At 45.3% G+C, this 13,990-nt stretch overlaps 1 protein-coding gene across 2 annotated transcripts in view; it reads right to left on the bottom strand.

Annotated features, from left to right (window-relative positions):
- Window positions 1-12,147: 12,147 nt before the first annotated feature.
- The window catches only part of ATR (ATR checkpoint kinase), a 169,392-nt gene continuing 167,549 nt past the window's right edge, over window positions 12,148-13,990 (bottom strand). For both annotated transcript variants that reach the window (XM_088446273.1, XM_088446274.1), the window contains 2 exons: window positions 13,303-13,408; window positions 12,148-12,927 (listed from right to left, as the gene is read on the bottom strand). In XM_088446273.1, coding sequence (XP_088302399.1) covers window positions 12,754-12,927; window positions 13,303-13,408 — 280 coding nt within the window. In that variant the 3' untranslated portion in view covers window positions 12,148-12,753. The remainder of the gene's footprint in view (window positions 12,928-13,302; window positions 13,409-13,990) is intronic.

Here is a 13,990-nt window from a genome sequence, read left to right as displayed (position 1 = left end):
GATAAGCTGAAATAGTCACAAATGTAAATATCATCATATGCAAACTTCACTATCTAAAGAAACCGTAATCAATTTGGACATTAAGCTATTCAGAAAAGGAGAGTTATGGTAAAACTTACCTTCGTTAACTCTCTTTCTTTGAAGTCCACAGGGAGATATTGGGGTTTAGATGGGACCTAGAGGACCAGACACCAACAGCAAAGCTTTTCAATCCCAGGATGCTCTGGTCCTTCACCCTATACCCCGCCCACAGCCTTCAGTTCTGTTAACAAGCCCAAGGCAGGAGCAGGACAGGAGAGAAGGAATACTATGGACTTCAAAGAAAGTTAACGAAGGTAAGTTTTACCATGACTGTCCTTTTCTTCAGGGTCCATAGGGCTCCACAGGGAGACACTGGCAATGTCCCAAAGCAGTTGTTCAAGGGCAGGAACGCTCCTGAGCTGATAGGATACTTCCTTCAGGCGTAGGATTCTCCTGAGAGGCAAATGTATCAAAGGCATAAAACCTAAGAAAGGTGTGGACAGAAGACCAGGTGGCCGCCTTGCATAGCTGTTCAGCTGAAGCGCCACGCCGGGCTGCCCACGAGGGACCCACAGAGCAAGTAGAATCAGAGATTGTAGTCGGCACAGGAAGTCCAGTCTGCGTGTAAGCCTGTAAGATAGTCATGCAAATCCATCTGGCCAGAGTCTGTTAGTTGGCCATCCCTTTTTGTGGAATCGATATAGGACAAAGAGGGAGTCAGATTTCCTGATGAAAGTAGTGCAGTCCGCGTAGAACTTTAGAGCACTGACCACATACAAAAGAGTCCTCACCTGCCGAGAGGTCTGGTGAATTAAAAGACCGGAACCTCAATTTCCTCATTCAGATGAAAGCAAAGACCACCGTGGGAAGGAAGCCTGGGCGTGTTCAAAGAACAGTCCTGTCCTGATGAAATATGAAAAAGGGGGAGCTACAAGAAAGCGCCCCTAAATCCGATACCCTACGGGCAGATGCTATAGCCAGAAGAAACAGAGTCTTCGCAGTGAGCCATTTGACATCTACTGATTTAAGGGGTTCATATGGAGGTTCCTGAAGTGCTTTGACCACTGACAAATCCCATGGAGCCATAGGAAAGACAAAGGGAGGCTGTATCTGTAAAACACTTTGCAAGGTGTGATCATCCGGTATAGGAGCAATTCTGTGCTGAAACCGGATAGACAAAGCAAAAACCTGCACTTTGAGAGATGCCAGGCAGAAGCATAGATCCAGTCCAGCCTGAATAAAGGCAAGAATTCGAGAAACTTTAAAGACCTAAGGGTCATAGTTTCGTGGAGCACACCATTGGAAATACGTATGCCATATTCTGTGATAAATCTTGGCTGAGGCCGGTTTACGTGTTCTGAGCATGGTCTGGACCAGAGAGCTGGAGAAACCCTTAGCCGTTAGGATGGATGTCTCAAGAGCCAAGCCATTAAAGACAGACAGGCTAGGCCCGGATGTAGACATGGACCCTGAGACAACAGGTCTACTTGTAAAGGACATTGTAGAGGAACGTCTATGGAGAGTCTTAGAAGATCCAAGTACCAATGACATCTGGGTCATGCCAGAGCTATCAACAGGACTGTACCCCCCTCCTGTCTGAATTTCTGAAGCACTCTAAACAGGGATATTGGAGGGAAGATATATGCCAAATGGAAGTTCCATTTCACCGACAAGGCATCTATGAAGGCCACATCGGGATCCTCTGTTCTGGCTCCATAAATTGGAAGTTTGTTGTGTCTTGAGGCCATGAGATCCACTTCTGGAAGACCCCATTTGTCTACCAGAAGCTGAAAGACTTCTGGATGTAGAGACCATTCTCCTGTATGCACGTCGTGAATGCTAAGGAAATCCGCTTCCCAATTGAGAATCCCCGGGATGAACACTGCAGAGATGATTGTGTTCGGCCCATGTGAGAATGCGGGACACTTCTGTCATTGCTGGCTGACTTTGAGTGTCCCCTTGGTGATTGAGATAGGCAACAGCAGTGGCGTGGTCGGACTGTACTTGCCCTGGCCTGCTTTTCAGAATATTCTGAGCCAGAGTGAGAGCTCAAAGTTCCAGTATGTTGATTGGCAACACTGCCTCGAGTGGGGACCATCGGCCCTGGAAGAAGTGCTGGCCGGTTACTGCACCCCACCCTCAGAGGCTTGGTGAGGAGAGCCCAGTCCGGGATCCAAAAGGGACGACCCTGGTTCTAATGGTAAGTCTGTAGGCACCAGGCTAGGGACAGGCAAACCTCTGGGTGGAGGCTCATCATCTGGGATTTGAGCAGATGGGGTAGCCCGTTCCACCTGGAGAGAATAAGTGTTGTAGGGGCCTGGAGTTAAACTGGGCGAACTCCAACATGTCGAAGGTGGACACCATTGATCCCAATGCCTGCATTGCAGAGTGAATCGATACTCTGTGATTGTGAAGTAGTCTGTGCTGCAGTGCTGAAATCTTGTCCGCCGTTAGGAAGATTCTCTGAACTCAAGAGTCCATGAGGGCTCCTAAATGTACCATCCTTTGAGAGGGTGTCAGGGAAGACTTTTTCCATTTTATCAGCTAACCGTGCATTTGTAGAAAGGCAATAGTTACCTGCAGATGGTGGTGAAGAGTCTCTGGGGAGCTGGCCAACAGCAAGAGATCATTCAAGTATGGGAGCTATCTGATCTCTTGACGACGAAGAGAGGCCGCCATAACTGCCATGATCTTGGTAAAGACCCAAGGGGCTGTTGAGAGGCCAAACGGCAGAGCCTGAAATTGGTAATGTTGCAGTGTAGCAAACCGGAGATATTAATAATAAGGCGCTATAGGTACATGTAGGTAGGTGTCCTGAATGTCTAGGGATACCATAAAATCTCGAGGCTCCATAGCTAGGATAATAGAATGGAGGGTTTCCATACGGAACCTGGGCACCCTGATAAACGTCTAAAGAGATTTAAGGGTGAGTACACTGAACTAAGAAAAGGGTAGAATAGTCCTTACCCCGTTGTGAGGAGGGGACCCAAATTATTACTCCTGAAGTCAGGACTGATTGGCTTTTTGGAGCAGCAGGGCCTTGGTTGAGTCCGATGGAGGTCCTGTGCAAAAGGACTGTTGGGGAGGGCCACCTCAGGAAGAGAGGGCGTATCCACGAAAGACCACTTCTCTTACCCAGGCATCTGACGTGGTTTGATGCCAAACCTGAGTGAAATTAAGTCGGCCTCCCACCCTGGGAGCCCCCAGGGAGAGAACCACCCCGTCAGGCTGCAGGCTTGTCCTCAGACTTGGCAAGTGGACGTCTAGTAGCCCAGGCTTGTTTGGCCCTAGGCTTGGAGGCCTTGGCTGATATCTAAACTAAAATGAATTGTGCTATACCCAGATTGCAGACACCTCTTTGTAATTGCTGCAATCTGGGTGTGATTCTGATTAATTTAGGAACATATATGAAGGGCATTGTATTTTTTAGCGCCATCAGATTTATTTGGATTTGAGAACTTGGCTGATGTCCTAGGTTTTGTATTATTTGCAGAGGGCAGGAACGCAGTCTTGAAAGCTGCCAAAGTAGTCACAATTTTATTTCATTCTGGACCAAATAGAATGTTTCCCGAATAAGGCAGAAACTCCAGAGTCCGTTTTGAGTCTGAATATGCTTTCCAGGAAAGGAGCTAAACAATACGGCAGGCCATTACCAAAGTGGCAAATATCCTGGAGGCCAGGAGAATCGTATCCATAGCTGCTTCACCTAAGTAGGAGGCTACATCCCTAATGTAAGATACGTAGGATAGTTGTTCCCTTGCAGCATCAGGGGGAAATGTCTCTTCTAGGGCCTCTGCCCAACTCTCAATGGTTTTAGACACCCAGGCCGTAGCCCTAGCAGGACGATTAATAGCTCCTGTAAGAGAGTTAATGGATTTATGACAAGCTTCTATACGTCTATCTGTAGTCTCCTTCAAGGAGGTGCACTATAAATGGGTAATGTGGCATTTTTAACCAGACGTGTTACATAAGAATCCACTGCTGGGGGGAGCTTCTCATTTAGTGCAATCAGTAGCTGGAAGAGGGTAAAAGGAACTGAACCGTTTTGGAATTTGAAACCTTTTACCAGGCATATTCCATGCTTCACTCATGTAATTAGATAGCTGGTCCATTTGAGGGAAATCTGGTAAAACTACCTTTTGTCATTTACAAAGTGCATTCTTTTTCTTAGGAGCGGGTTCATCCTCTTCTACTGTATTTGTAAAATAGATTTTACAGCTCTCACAAGAGCAGGTATATTTAGTTTAGAGGGTGGCTCCTTTTCTCCTGAGACAGAATTAGAGAGGTCTGCGTCTTCTGCCTCCCCAGATGATATATCAGAATCAGTTAACTGAGTGGATTGGGAGGATAACAGCACGTTTAGTAGGTAAAGGCTTTTCCTTTTGCAGCATTTGCTGAAAAACCATAGAGGCATTAGCCAAGCTCTGTATTGAAGTAGATAGTATGTCTACCCATGGGGGAGGCAAAGGATTTGCAGGGAGTACCTGCTGTGACCATCCCACAGGAGGAGCCACCACATGGACTGCTATGTGGTCCGCAAGTTTTGCCAGCATCTGTGAAAAGGCCGCCCAGGGTGAGTCCTGAGGGAGAGACACCTGTGCTGAGGGGCCTGGGGCAGTGTAAAAATTAGTACAAAGACCATCCTGAATGAGGTCCTCTGGGGCTAAGCCCACTGAGCAGGACTTACAGGACAACAGAGTAGGGGCAGCAGCCTTCAGGCAGCTTGTTATTCTTTCCTCTGCCAGACATAGCCACCAGAATAATAGAATACACAGTATGATACAGTGCAGTGAACACCCTGCAGTATGTGTAATATGGCGCAATGTAGTGTGCAACCGCGCTATATATGTCACAACGTAGTGTGCAACCGCACTATATAGCATGTGATAGCCCTCACAATTATATGGAAGATGTGAGGTACAATAAACCCCCTATACCTTAATATGTCGGGGTATAGTAGAAAAAAAGGGACAGGTATAAACTGACAGTATATAAAATGGAGATTAGCGCTAGCACAAGTCACATACAAAAACAGAAAAAAAACATTACATGTTTGCAATGGGCACTAGAATCAACTACACTGACTGTAGCGGCTGGTAGGATATAGCGCTGTATAACCTGGCCCGTGGGAGAGGTATACAGGGAGACTGGACCAATCGTTTCCCGGGGACCTGTTTGCATAAAATGGCTGCAGCGCATCTCTGAGGGGGCGGAGGGTGAGGAAGCAGCAGCTCAGGGAATACCAAGACAGCAGTGGAAAGGTGCCCTGAGCTGGGGGAGGGGCCGCAGGGAGATCGCTTTATCCCCTGACTGACGTTAACCACCGGGTCCCCTGGCCTTTATTATATGCCTCTGCCCCAGTATATTTGTGCCCCGGTTGTCTAGTGGAGTTGTGGGCGAACCAGTATCCATATCAGCTCCTCCAGTCTGTTTCCTGAGACCGCAGGCAAGACTGCACCAAGATACTGGTCCCCGCAAACAGGGTTCCGCCATATCTGTCCCCTGGATTCCGGGCTGCAGTCTGGGGTCCGGGGAGCCTGCTAGCTAGTCCCCCTCGGAGCCCCGCCAGGAGTACCTAGCACAGGCTAGGTGTCACCGTGCCGCGGAGGGGTGATGGGGCGGCAGTAGAGACGTCTGGTCAGTCTGGTGCTGCTCGCCCGTTATGGTAAAAGGAAAAAGTAAACTAAAGCTTGGGCTGCTTAATGCAGCCCCGTTATAATGGTGGTCCAGCTCCTGCCGGACACCAACGAAACTGAAGTGCCCTCAGGGAATAGGGGGGGGGGGGGGGGGAGGACCGGAGCATCCTAGGATTGAAAAGCTTTGCTTTTGGTGCCCGGTCCTCCAGGTTCCACCTTTACCCCGATGTCTCCCTGTGGAGCTCCATTTACCCTGAAGGAGAATGTAGCAAAGTACACTCCACGGAGAAAAAAGAATCGGGGGGAAGACAAGAAAATGAAAAGCAGTGGCTGAGGAGATACCAGCGAGGTGTGATTCAAATCAGAGATTACCATTAGCCAGAGAATCTGAACAGTTAACCAATTCTACAGTTATGCTAGAAAGACCACATTTTGTGATACTTAGAAGTCTCCTTCCTGCTGCACACAAACCTTTCATGGTTATCATGGTTCAGCTGCCAGCCATGATCTAGCCAGAATAACCATCAATAGTGTCGTCAAATTGAAAATATAGCTGCACGTTGAGTGATTAAGAGACTCCTCAAAGTGTGTTGGATGCACTTCCGCACCTGCTCACAAAATTGAAACACTACTGCAGTGTCCCACAATAAGTGCCAGAATGTAGTGTAGAGTTTTGCATTTAGGGTAGACAGTACCCAAATTAACCCCCTTATTAAACAAGCCCTCAGGGTAATAACAGTTTTATATTCTATATAGGTAATTTGCTGAAAGCATATGCATGAAGTAGCACCTCGAATACTAGCCAGCCTATGTTGCCAGAGGTCTCCTGAAACGGGACCTAGGTCAACCTCCCATTTACTGTATACTGCAGAAGGGGCAGTTGGGGGTACCAGATGGTTGAGGGTAGAGTACAAAGTTGAAACCAGCAGCAAATTTTTATTTATTTTTTTACAGGGGAAACCGGAATTATAGACTGAGTTTCAAGGCACTGTGTGCTAAGAGCATGTCGTAGTATTCAATATAATTTGCCATTCAATTTTCCAAAGGTAGTGTTACTCAGTGTTAGCGCTCACCCGGAAGCCGCATAAACTACTATAACAGCCACCATTTCCCTACTAGGATGTCGCCAGGACTTAAACTCAGGATAGTAGGAGCTTTTGTAAAGAACCAGGTGGCTACGAAGAGTGAGGTTGGAGTGGTGACAGGAGGCCGGCTACCTGAAGCACGTGGTAAATGCTGGGAAGCAGGATTAGAGTCCAAGAGCAGAGTGCAGACTGAGTGTATGGATTAGGGCCCTCATTCAGAGCCGTACGCTCTGAGCAGAGCGCACGCTCTGAATGAGGGCCGGGCTCCATTTTCATGGAGCGTCCTCCTGGACGCTCGTATAGCTGTGGGTCACCACCCACAGGCTATACGAGCGTGCATTGTGATGGTCGCGATGGTCGAGACCATCGCGACCATCGAATTTGCGAGCCGGAGCCTGCGGTTGAGGTTTTCAACCGCAAGCTCCGGAGTGATTTTGGCTCTATCAGAGCCAAAATCACTCCCACTGACATCACTAGTGATGTCAGTGGGCCGGCTTCTGACGGGAGGCGTTCCTGTGGGAACGCCCCCGTCAGGGAGGCACGCCCCCCAAAGGGGGCGTGCTGTCAATCAACATTGACAGCACGCCCCCTTTGATCGGACACAACGAGCGAAGGACTTTCCTTCGCTCGTCGCGTCTGGCGCATGCGCACGACGGAGCTCCCTCCGTCGTGCGCATGCTCAGTCCATAACATCGACCCACTTGCGAGCGGACAGCTGCTCGCGAGTGGGTCTGAATCAGGCCCTAGGTGCTGAAGGAGTACTGATGGGCTCATTTTTTGTCTACGAAAATTTTGACTAAACGTAATCGTCAACATTTGTTTTTGAGGACTAAATTGTAACGATAATATAAACGCTTTGATGATGAAATCGGTGTTCAATTTTAAATAAGTGACTAAGACTAAATTTAAAATCCTTGTCAATATTAACACTTCTCTGGCACTAGATTTAATTGCAAGTTGCAATGCCTGCATCACAGGCTTTTGCCAAGCGGGTGTTCAGTTTTACATGGGACCTGACAAGAGCCCGTCACAACAAGGCAAGGCCTTCCTGAAACTAAACTGATAAGTAAACTGTAATACATACGTAAACTGTAGGTCAGGAAAATCACAGATTAGCTGTTTTATTACACTGATATCCCTTATTTGCAGTTTCAGCAACTTGGCTGTAATCGGTCAGTTGGTTTTTTTTTTTAATACTATATTATATTTTTTATGCAGTTTTATCATTATGTGTACATACTACATGCACTACTTTCTATTTTTGAAGTAGGGTTATTTTCAATCTGTAAAGAACAAGTATGTGTTCTAGATATTTGAAGAAAATAAATATATAGCGTGAAGGAAATATGATTATGTTTTGCACATGTTCTAACAAACTTAAGACATTAATTATATGATATATGGGAGGAGTACTACAGTATGTAACACATTCTCACTCAGCCTACTGAGCCTAGATAACTAAACACATAGTTAAAGGTATGCCAACTTTAGGTTCTTAAGGTAATTTTAGAGAAAAGTTCAACAGTAAAATCCATTAACCACTTAAATGACCATTTTTTTTTCCAAAAACCGCTCGAAAATTGTCGGGGTTTTTTATGAGTGAATTAGGTAAGGAACATCCATTTTAACTTATCCAAAATGGTTTCATTAAATTTTTTAAAAAAGATTATTTTTTTTTAAGATTTGTAAAAAAATTAACAATAATTTTTTCAAATAAAACATCGGAACCACCATCGAAAACATTGTGATCATCGTGACGTTCAATTTTAGACTGGATACAGGAAGCAGGTATGTCTGGGATGTGCGGGGGGAGGTTAACTTACTTTTCCCCAGCGGCTGCTCAGTTCTGCAGGCGCTGGGTAGGGGGTCTTGCTTTGCTGCCCGATCAGCAGTGATTGGCAGAACAGCAGACAGAGGGGGAGAGGGTGCTGGCAAGCAGAGGCTGATGTCATGATGGTCGGGACACGAAAGGGGAATGTGAGCAGCAGCATATCGTAACACTCAGCAACAGCTTCAGATTTCCTTAATTAGGTCAACTTGCCATGCAGTAGGGCAGATCTGACAATCTAGGACACGATGCACTGTGAAAGTCTGGATGCAGGAGAGATCGTTTGAAGATTGGACACCAAATTGTGTGCAGATCGTGTGGAGAGCTGCCGGGGAGAGTTTCAAGGGAAATCGTACATAAATCGTACACATCGGCTGATCGTGTGCAGATCATCATTTGTGTGGCCACCTTTAAATTCAGTCAGACTTCAATGTCAGCTACAAATGGACACACAGGACGAATCATCCATCCATCAAGTTGTAACAAAGTGTTTGTATGATCACTTCCATATAGGCGCACTTAAATGAGGTGCTTCAAATTTTTTAACAGGTGTTACTAGGAAAATATTAGAGCACAGGTTCTCAAACTCGTTCTTCAGTACCCCAAATAGTGCATATTTTCCAGGTCTCCTTACAAAATCACAAGTTAAATAATTAGCTCCACCAGTGGAACTTTTAAAATGTGTCAGTAAGTAATGAATACACCTGTGCTCCTGCTGGGTGACCTGGAAAACGTGAACGGTGTGGGGTCCTGAGGATCAAGTTTGAGAACTTCTGTATTAGACCATGAATGAGCGCACATAGTTTAAGTACTACACAAAGCCCATGTTGTCTTAAATTATGGAACTAGAAGCAACTATTCTTAGATTGTAACAATGTACACTAGTGTTTCCCAACTCAGCATGCAACATCAGCAAGCATTGAGCGAACAAACAGTGTCCACAGGGCCTGATTCAGAGCCGGACGCTCTGACAAGAGCGCTTGCTCTGAATCAGGGCCCTCCTACCTGTTATGGGAGCGGCCTCCTGGCCGCTCGCATAGCTGTGGGTGACCACCCACAGCTTATGCGAGCGGCCAAAATGATGGTCGCGATGGTCAAGACCATCGCGACCATCGGGCTTGCGACGAGACCCTGCGGTAGGGTCTCGCTGCCGCAAGCCCAGGAGTGCTTTTGGCTCTATCAGAGCCAAAAGCACTCCCACTGACATCACTAGTGATGTCAGTGGGGCCGGAGCCAGACGGTAAGTGTTCCCATGGGAACGCCTCCGTTTGGGCAGCCACGCCCCCGGCACGCTCACCAAAGGGGGCGTGCTGTCAATCACCATCGACAGCACGCCCCCTTTGGTGCGAGACCCATAGCGACGGCTTGGCTGTCGCTATTCGGGTCTCGCGCATGCGCACGACGGAGCTCCCTCCGTCGTGCGCATGCGCACTAGGGCACCATCGACCCGCTTGCGAGCGGGTCGGAATCAGGCCCTGAGTCTGCACACCTACATTTTCTTGCAGCTCTCCTGTCTCTTTCCTTTTATAAGCAGATGCATGGTTAATATGGCAAACATGACACTATAAAAGGGACTGTATCAGGTTGTCAGTGAAGGGCTCTGGTCCCATTGAGATGTCCAAGAACCATCTAATTACAGGTCCTGTATCACTACACATTGCTTGAAGTGGGCGAGATACTGTATATACTGTACAGTAGCTCAGTGGGAAAATGTGGGCTCCTCCCTATGATCATAGGAAATCATGTGATGGGAATTTCTCTGTAAAGCTGCGTACACACTAAACGATTCGCTCCATGAGCGATATCGTTCAGTGCCGGCACCCTTCCTCATCCCCGAACCTGCACAACCTGACAATATCGTCAGGTTGGACAGCAGGTTTGGGTGATGAACGATGTCATCAATGACCTGCAGAAGCGCGCATCGCTGGTCGTTGACGGCATATACACTGGCCGATATAATGAACGATAACGTTATCGTTCATTATATCAGCTAGTGTGTACGCAGCTTAAATCTCCAATCTCTGTTGCATGTTAACAATGATATAATGACATATATTGACTGCATTCTGGAGCTTAGTGGCTGATAGGTCAGCTGCTGTCAGATGAACTTTACTGTGAACTATCATGCTGACAATGGAAGAGACCTAAACAGATTTTTTTGGAAGAAAATAAATTAATAATATTAACCTCCGTTTCTGTACCCCATGGGGCTGATTCAGAGATGCACAGAAGTCAGCCACAATTAAGCTCACTATGTCCTTGCAACTAAATGCTGATATTCACCAGTGTGCAGGCCTGGCAACTGGGGTATAATAAGGGGTACACCTGTCCCGGGCCCCCAAGGGGCATAAAATGGTTCCACAGTGCCCAATTGACACGGTGTAATTAGGCAAAAAAATGATCAAGGCTCACATGACGCTAGCCGGCCCTTCCCTGTTCTGTCCCTGCTGCAGCGGCCACTTAAAAGAGAAGCAGGCCAGGCAGCCTGGGGAGTGGCAGGCACAAATGGAACAGACACTCGCCGCTGGGCACAATCTCAAGCTGCAGCACAGCATCACGGTCAGACACCCTCCCTAGCCCCACCTGAGAGGCAGAGTGACACTGACTGGCAAGTGACAGGGATATTATTCAAAAGAAATATGCTGGTGGTATATGTAAGTTGCATTTTACATTTATACTACGTCTGGAAGTAAAAATATAAAAAGAAAAATATTTTGATATGGAGGGGACCTAGGCAAGTTATAGTTGGGTGGGGGGGGTTGAGAAGAAGGGGAGCCCCAGCGATATTAGTGTACCGGGCCCCAAGGTTTCTGTTGCCGGCCCTGCCAGTATGCAGCATTGTACGCATCTATGCGGCCGTACCTACCCTATCCATACGCTTGTTCAAATAGCCGTCATCAATAGCAGAACTCACTTGCAAGCTGTCTGAAATCACTCAGCACAGCCTGCAATTCCGACTACATGCTAACACTAAAGTTTGCCAACATGTGAATGCCCTGTTGCCAGCCAGGCAAGCCAATTCAGCTGCAAGTGGCATTGCAACATATGTGTATTTCTCAAACATACATGTAAATGTGCACACTAGGCTACATAACATGCACATTACTAAATATTGAGTTATCCTGCTACAAAACGGACTTGCCTGCTACTCTGAATTAGCCCTATATGTCCATCAACGCTAACATATTTGGTATCCCTATACTTGGGAAAACATGTAATTTTAGGTGCTATATTCCAAGCTTTAACTAATTGAGAACTATCACAAGAATAATAGAAAAGTATATTTTGCTAAATAATGTAATGTACATTATCAAATCAGTGTAATGCAATTGAATGAAAAAAAAAATATTTGCATCACTATGCTACCATAAGAAATTCTTTAAAAAAAACAACCAATAAAACAAAGTGAACTTAATTAGTGTGCACATAGCATTAAAAAATTACTTGTCAGTAAAGGAGACATCTAGAGAAAAACTGTGCTTTGGTCACAAACATGTAAAATACCTCTAGTCATGAAGGGGTTAAGATGATCACACACATTACTGTAGTTATATTTAATGTTTTTAATTTGCAGAAGTATCCAATTCTATAACATTTTGCTTTATACTGAAAAATATTAACATTCTCTGAAATAGGTCATCAACATTACTTATTAAACAAAAACAATTAATTATAGTAATTAATTTAAAGATATGAAACCATAACAGAAATATGTAAAAAACAGCACATTTATTTATTTCCCAAATCTATTGTAAGGAAACAGAATGCAGATCTGTTCTTCACCTCCCTGCTTAGAACAGCAGGTTACAGTACACTGTGGGGGACACGTCACATACTCTGCAAAGTTTACTGTACCTGTAACTATTCAACTTGTCTTCTGAGAAGGTCCAATGTAATGGTCTTTGATAGATAATCTATCATTAGAAGACCGTAACAAATTATAGAGCAAATGAAAAAATATATACAGTATAAAAAATGGGGATAAATTCAGAAAATTAATATCATAGTGGGTATATGTTCAAATTGTGAAGGGCTACAATAGCCTAATAAGAAACTGGCTAGGTTCTAATTCTTTGGACCAAACAATGAATGTATAATGTGTTTTGTGCAGTGCTGGTCGGCATAGTGGAATGTAAATCTTAACATTAAGCCAGTGCGGGCTCAGAGTCTTGATGAAGAGTGGTTACATGTAAGGTGCCCAGCCAAGGTACATCTGGCTCAGAAGGTTTTCATCTGTGGCCTCCTGAATTAGGTAGTGGACATGTCCTTCAATAGACAGCGGCAGACCTTTTACACGATTCCTAGTCTTAATCACACCCTGCAGGCGCTGCTCTATTTCAAGCACATGAGTTTTTGCCTGAATGCCAGAAAAAATGGGGGGGGGGGGGGGGAACACACAACATTATTCACAAATTCTAGTAATATATTAAAACATAATAATGGAATTGCAAATACGTACACAATTATAATGTCCTGTTTCTGCTTCTGGCAAGATCGATGATCTATTCTAACAGTATCATACTAAAATGACGCAGGTACAGGATCATGATTACAGGATCATTGAGAGCTGTTGCCTTCCCCCTAGTCACTGTCTGCTCCCACTGGCTAGAGTGAGTTGCCCTCCACACTGTTCTTGTCCCTGTCCTGTGTTATTTGTTTAATGACTATTCTATGTAACGCGCTGTGTACACTGTGAGGTATTAGTAATACAGGTAAGTGTTCCAATTCTAACCTTTTCATTGACAACTTCTCCAGTCTCACTGGCTTGAGTTTTGCTTCCACCACGAGCCGGTTTACTCCATTCAACCAGAGGATCATGCAAAAATGGCTTCAGTACACTACAGTGCAGTACAGATTGTGGGGTTTATTTTAGAGATAGGAGTTAAGATATCAGGCATAAGAGAAGACTGAGACAGAATATAAAAAGCAGCATTGTAAATTAAAATGACAGACATGAAACTCACTATGACAGTGCTATGAGCTAACGCTGTGAAAGAAATACATAAATACATTGGGTATATGTTATACCCAACAACTACATAATATACACCTATCAAATGGGAGTCTTTGTGGACCATAACTATTTGATAAACAAGAACAAATATTTGTATTAAATAATATTGAAAACCTTGTAAACACGTATTGATTGGTCTGTTAAATAATCTCAAACGCACAATACTATGAACACAGCGGATTACATGAAAGCTCGCTCTCTCACATTGCCATAGCACAGCATGAACTCCCTTGTCTGGTCTCTGCCTATTAAGCTATTGCCCATTGTGCTTCCTCACGCTTACATTCCCCTGTCCAGCATGCACACAACCAGTGTGTCCTGCAGACATTTCTAGTTAAAAAAAAAATAGTGGATCTTCTATAGATTTTTTTTTTTTGTGGGGGGGGGGGGGGTTAAACATTGGAGG

Source organism: Taudactylus pleione, unplaced genomic scaffold, assembly GCF_031769625.1.
Source record: "Taudactylus pleione unplaced genomic scaffold, aTauple2 ptg000395l, whole genome shotgun sequence".
Lineage (NCBI taxonomy): Eukaryota > Metazoa > Chordata > Amphibia > Anura > Myobatrachidae > Taudactylus > Taudactylus pleione.
Note: the sequence above shows the minus strand (reverse complement) of the source record. Positions and strands in the feature narration are given on the sequence as shown.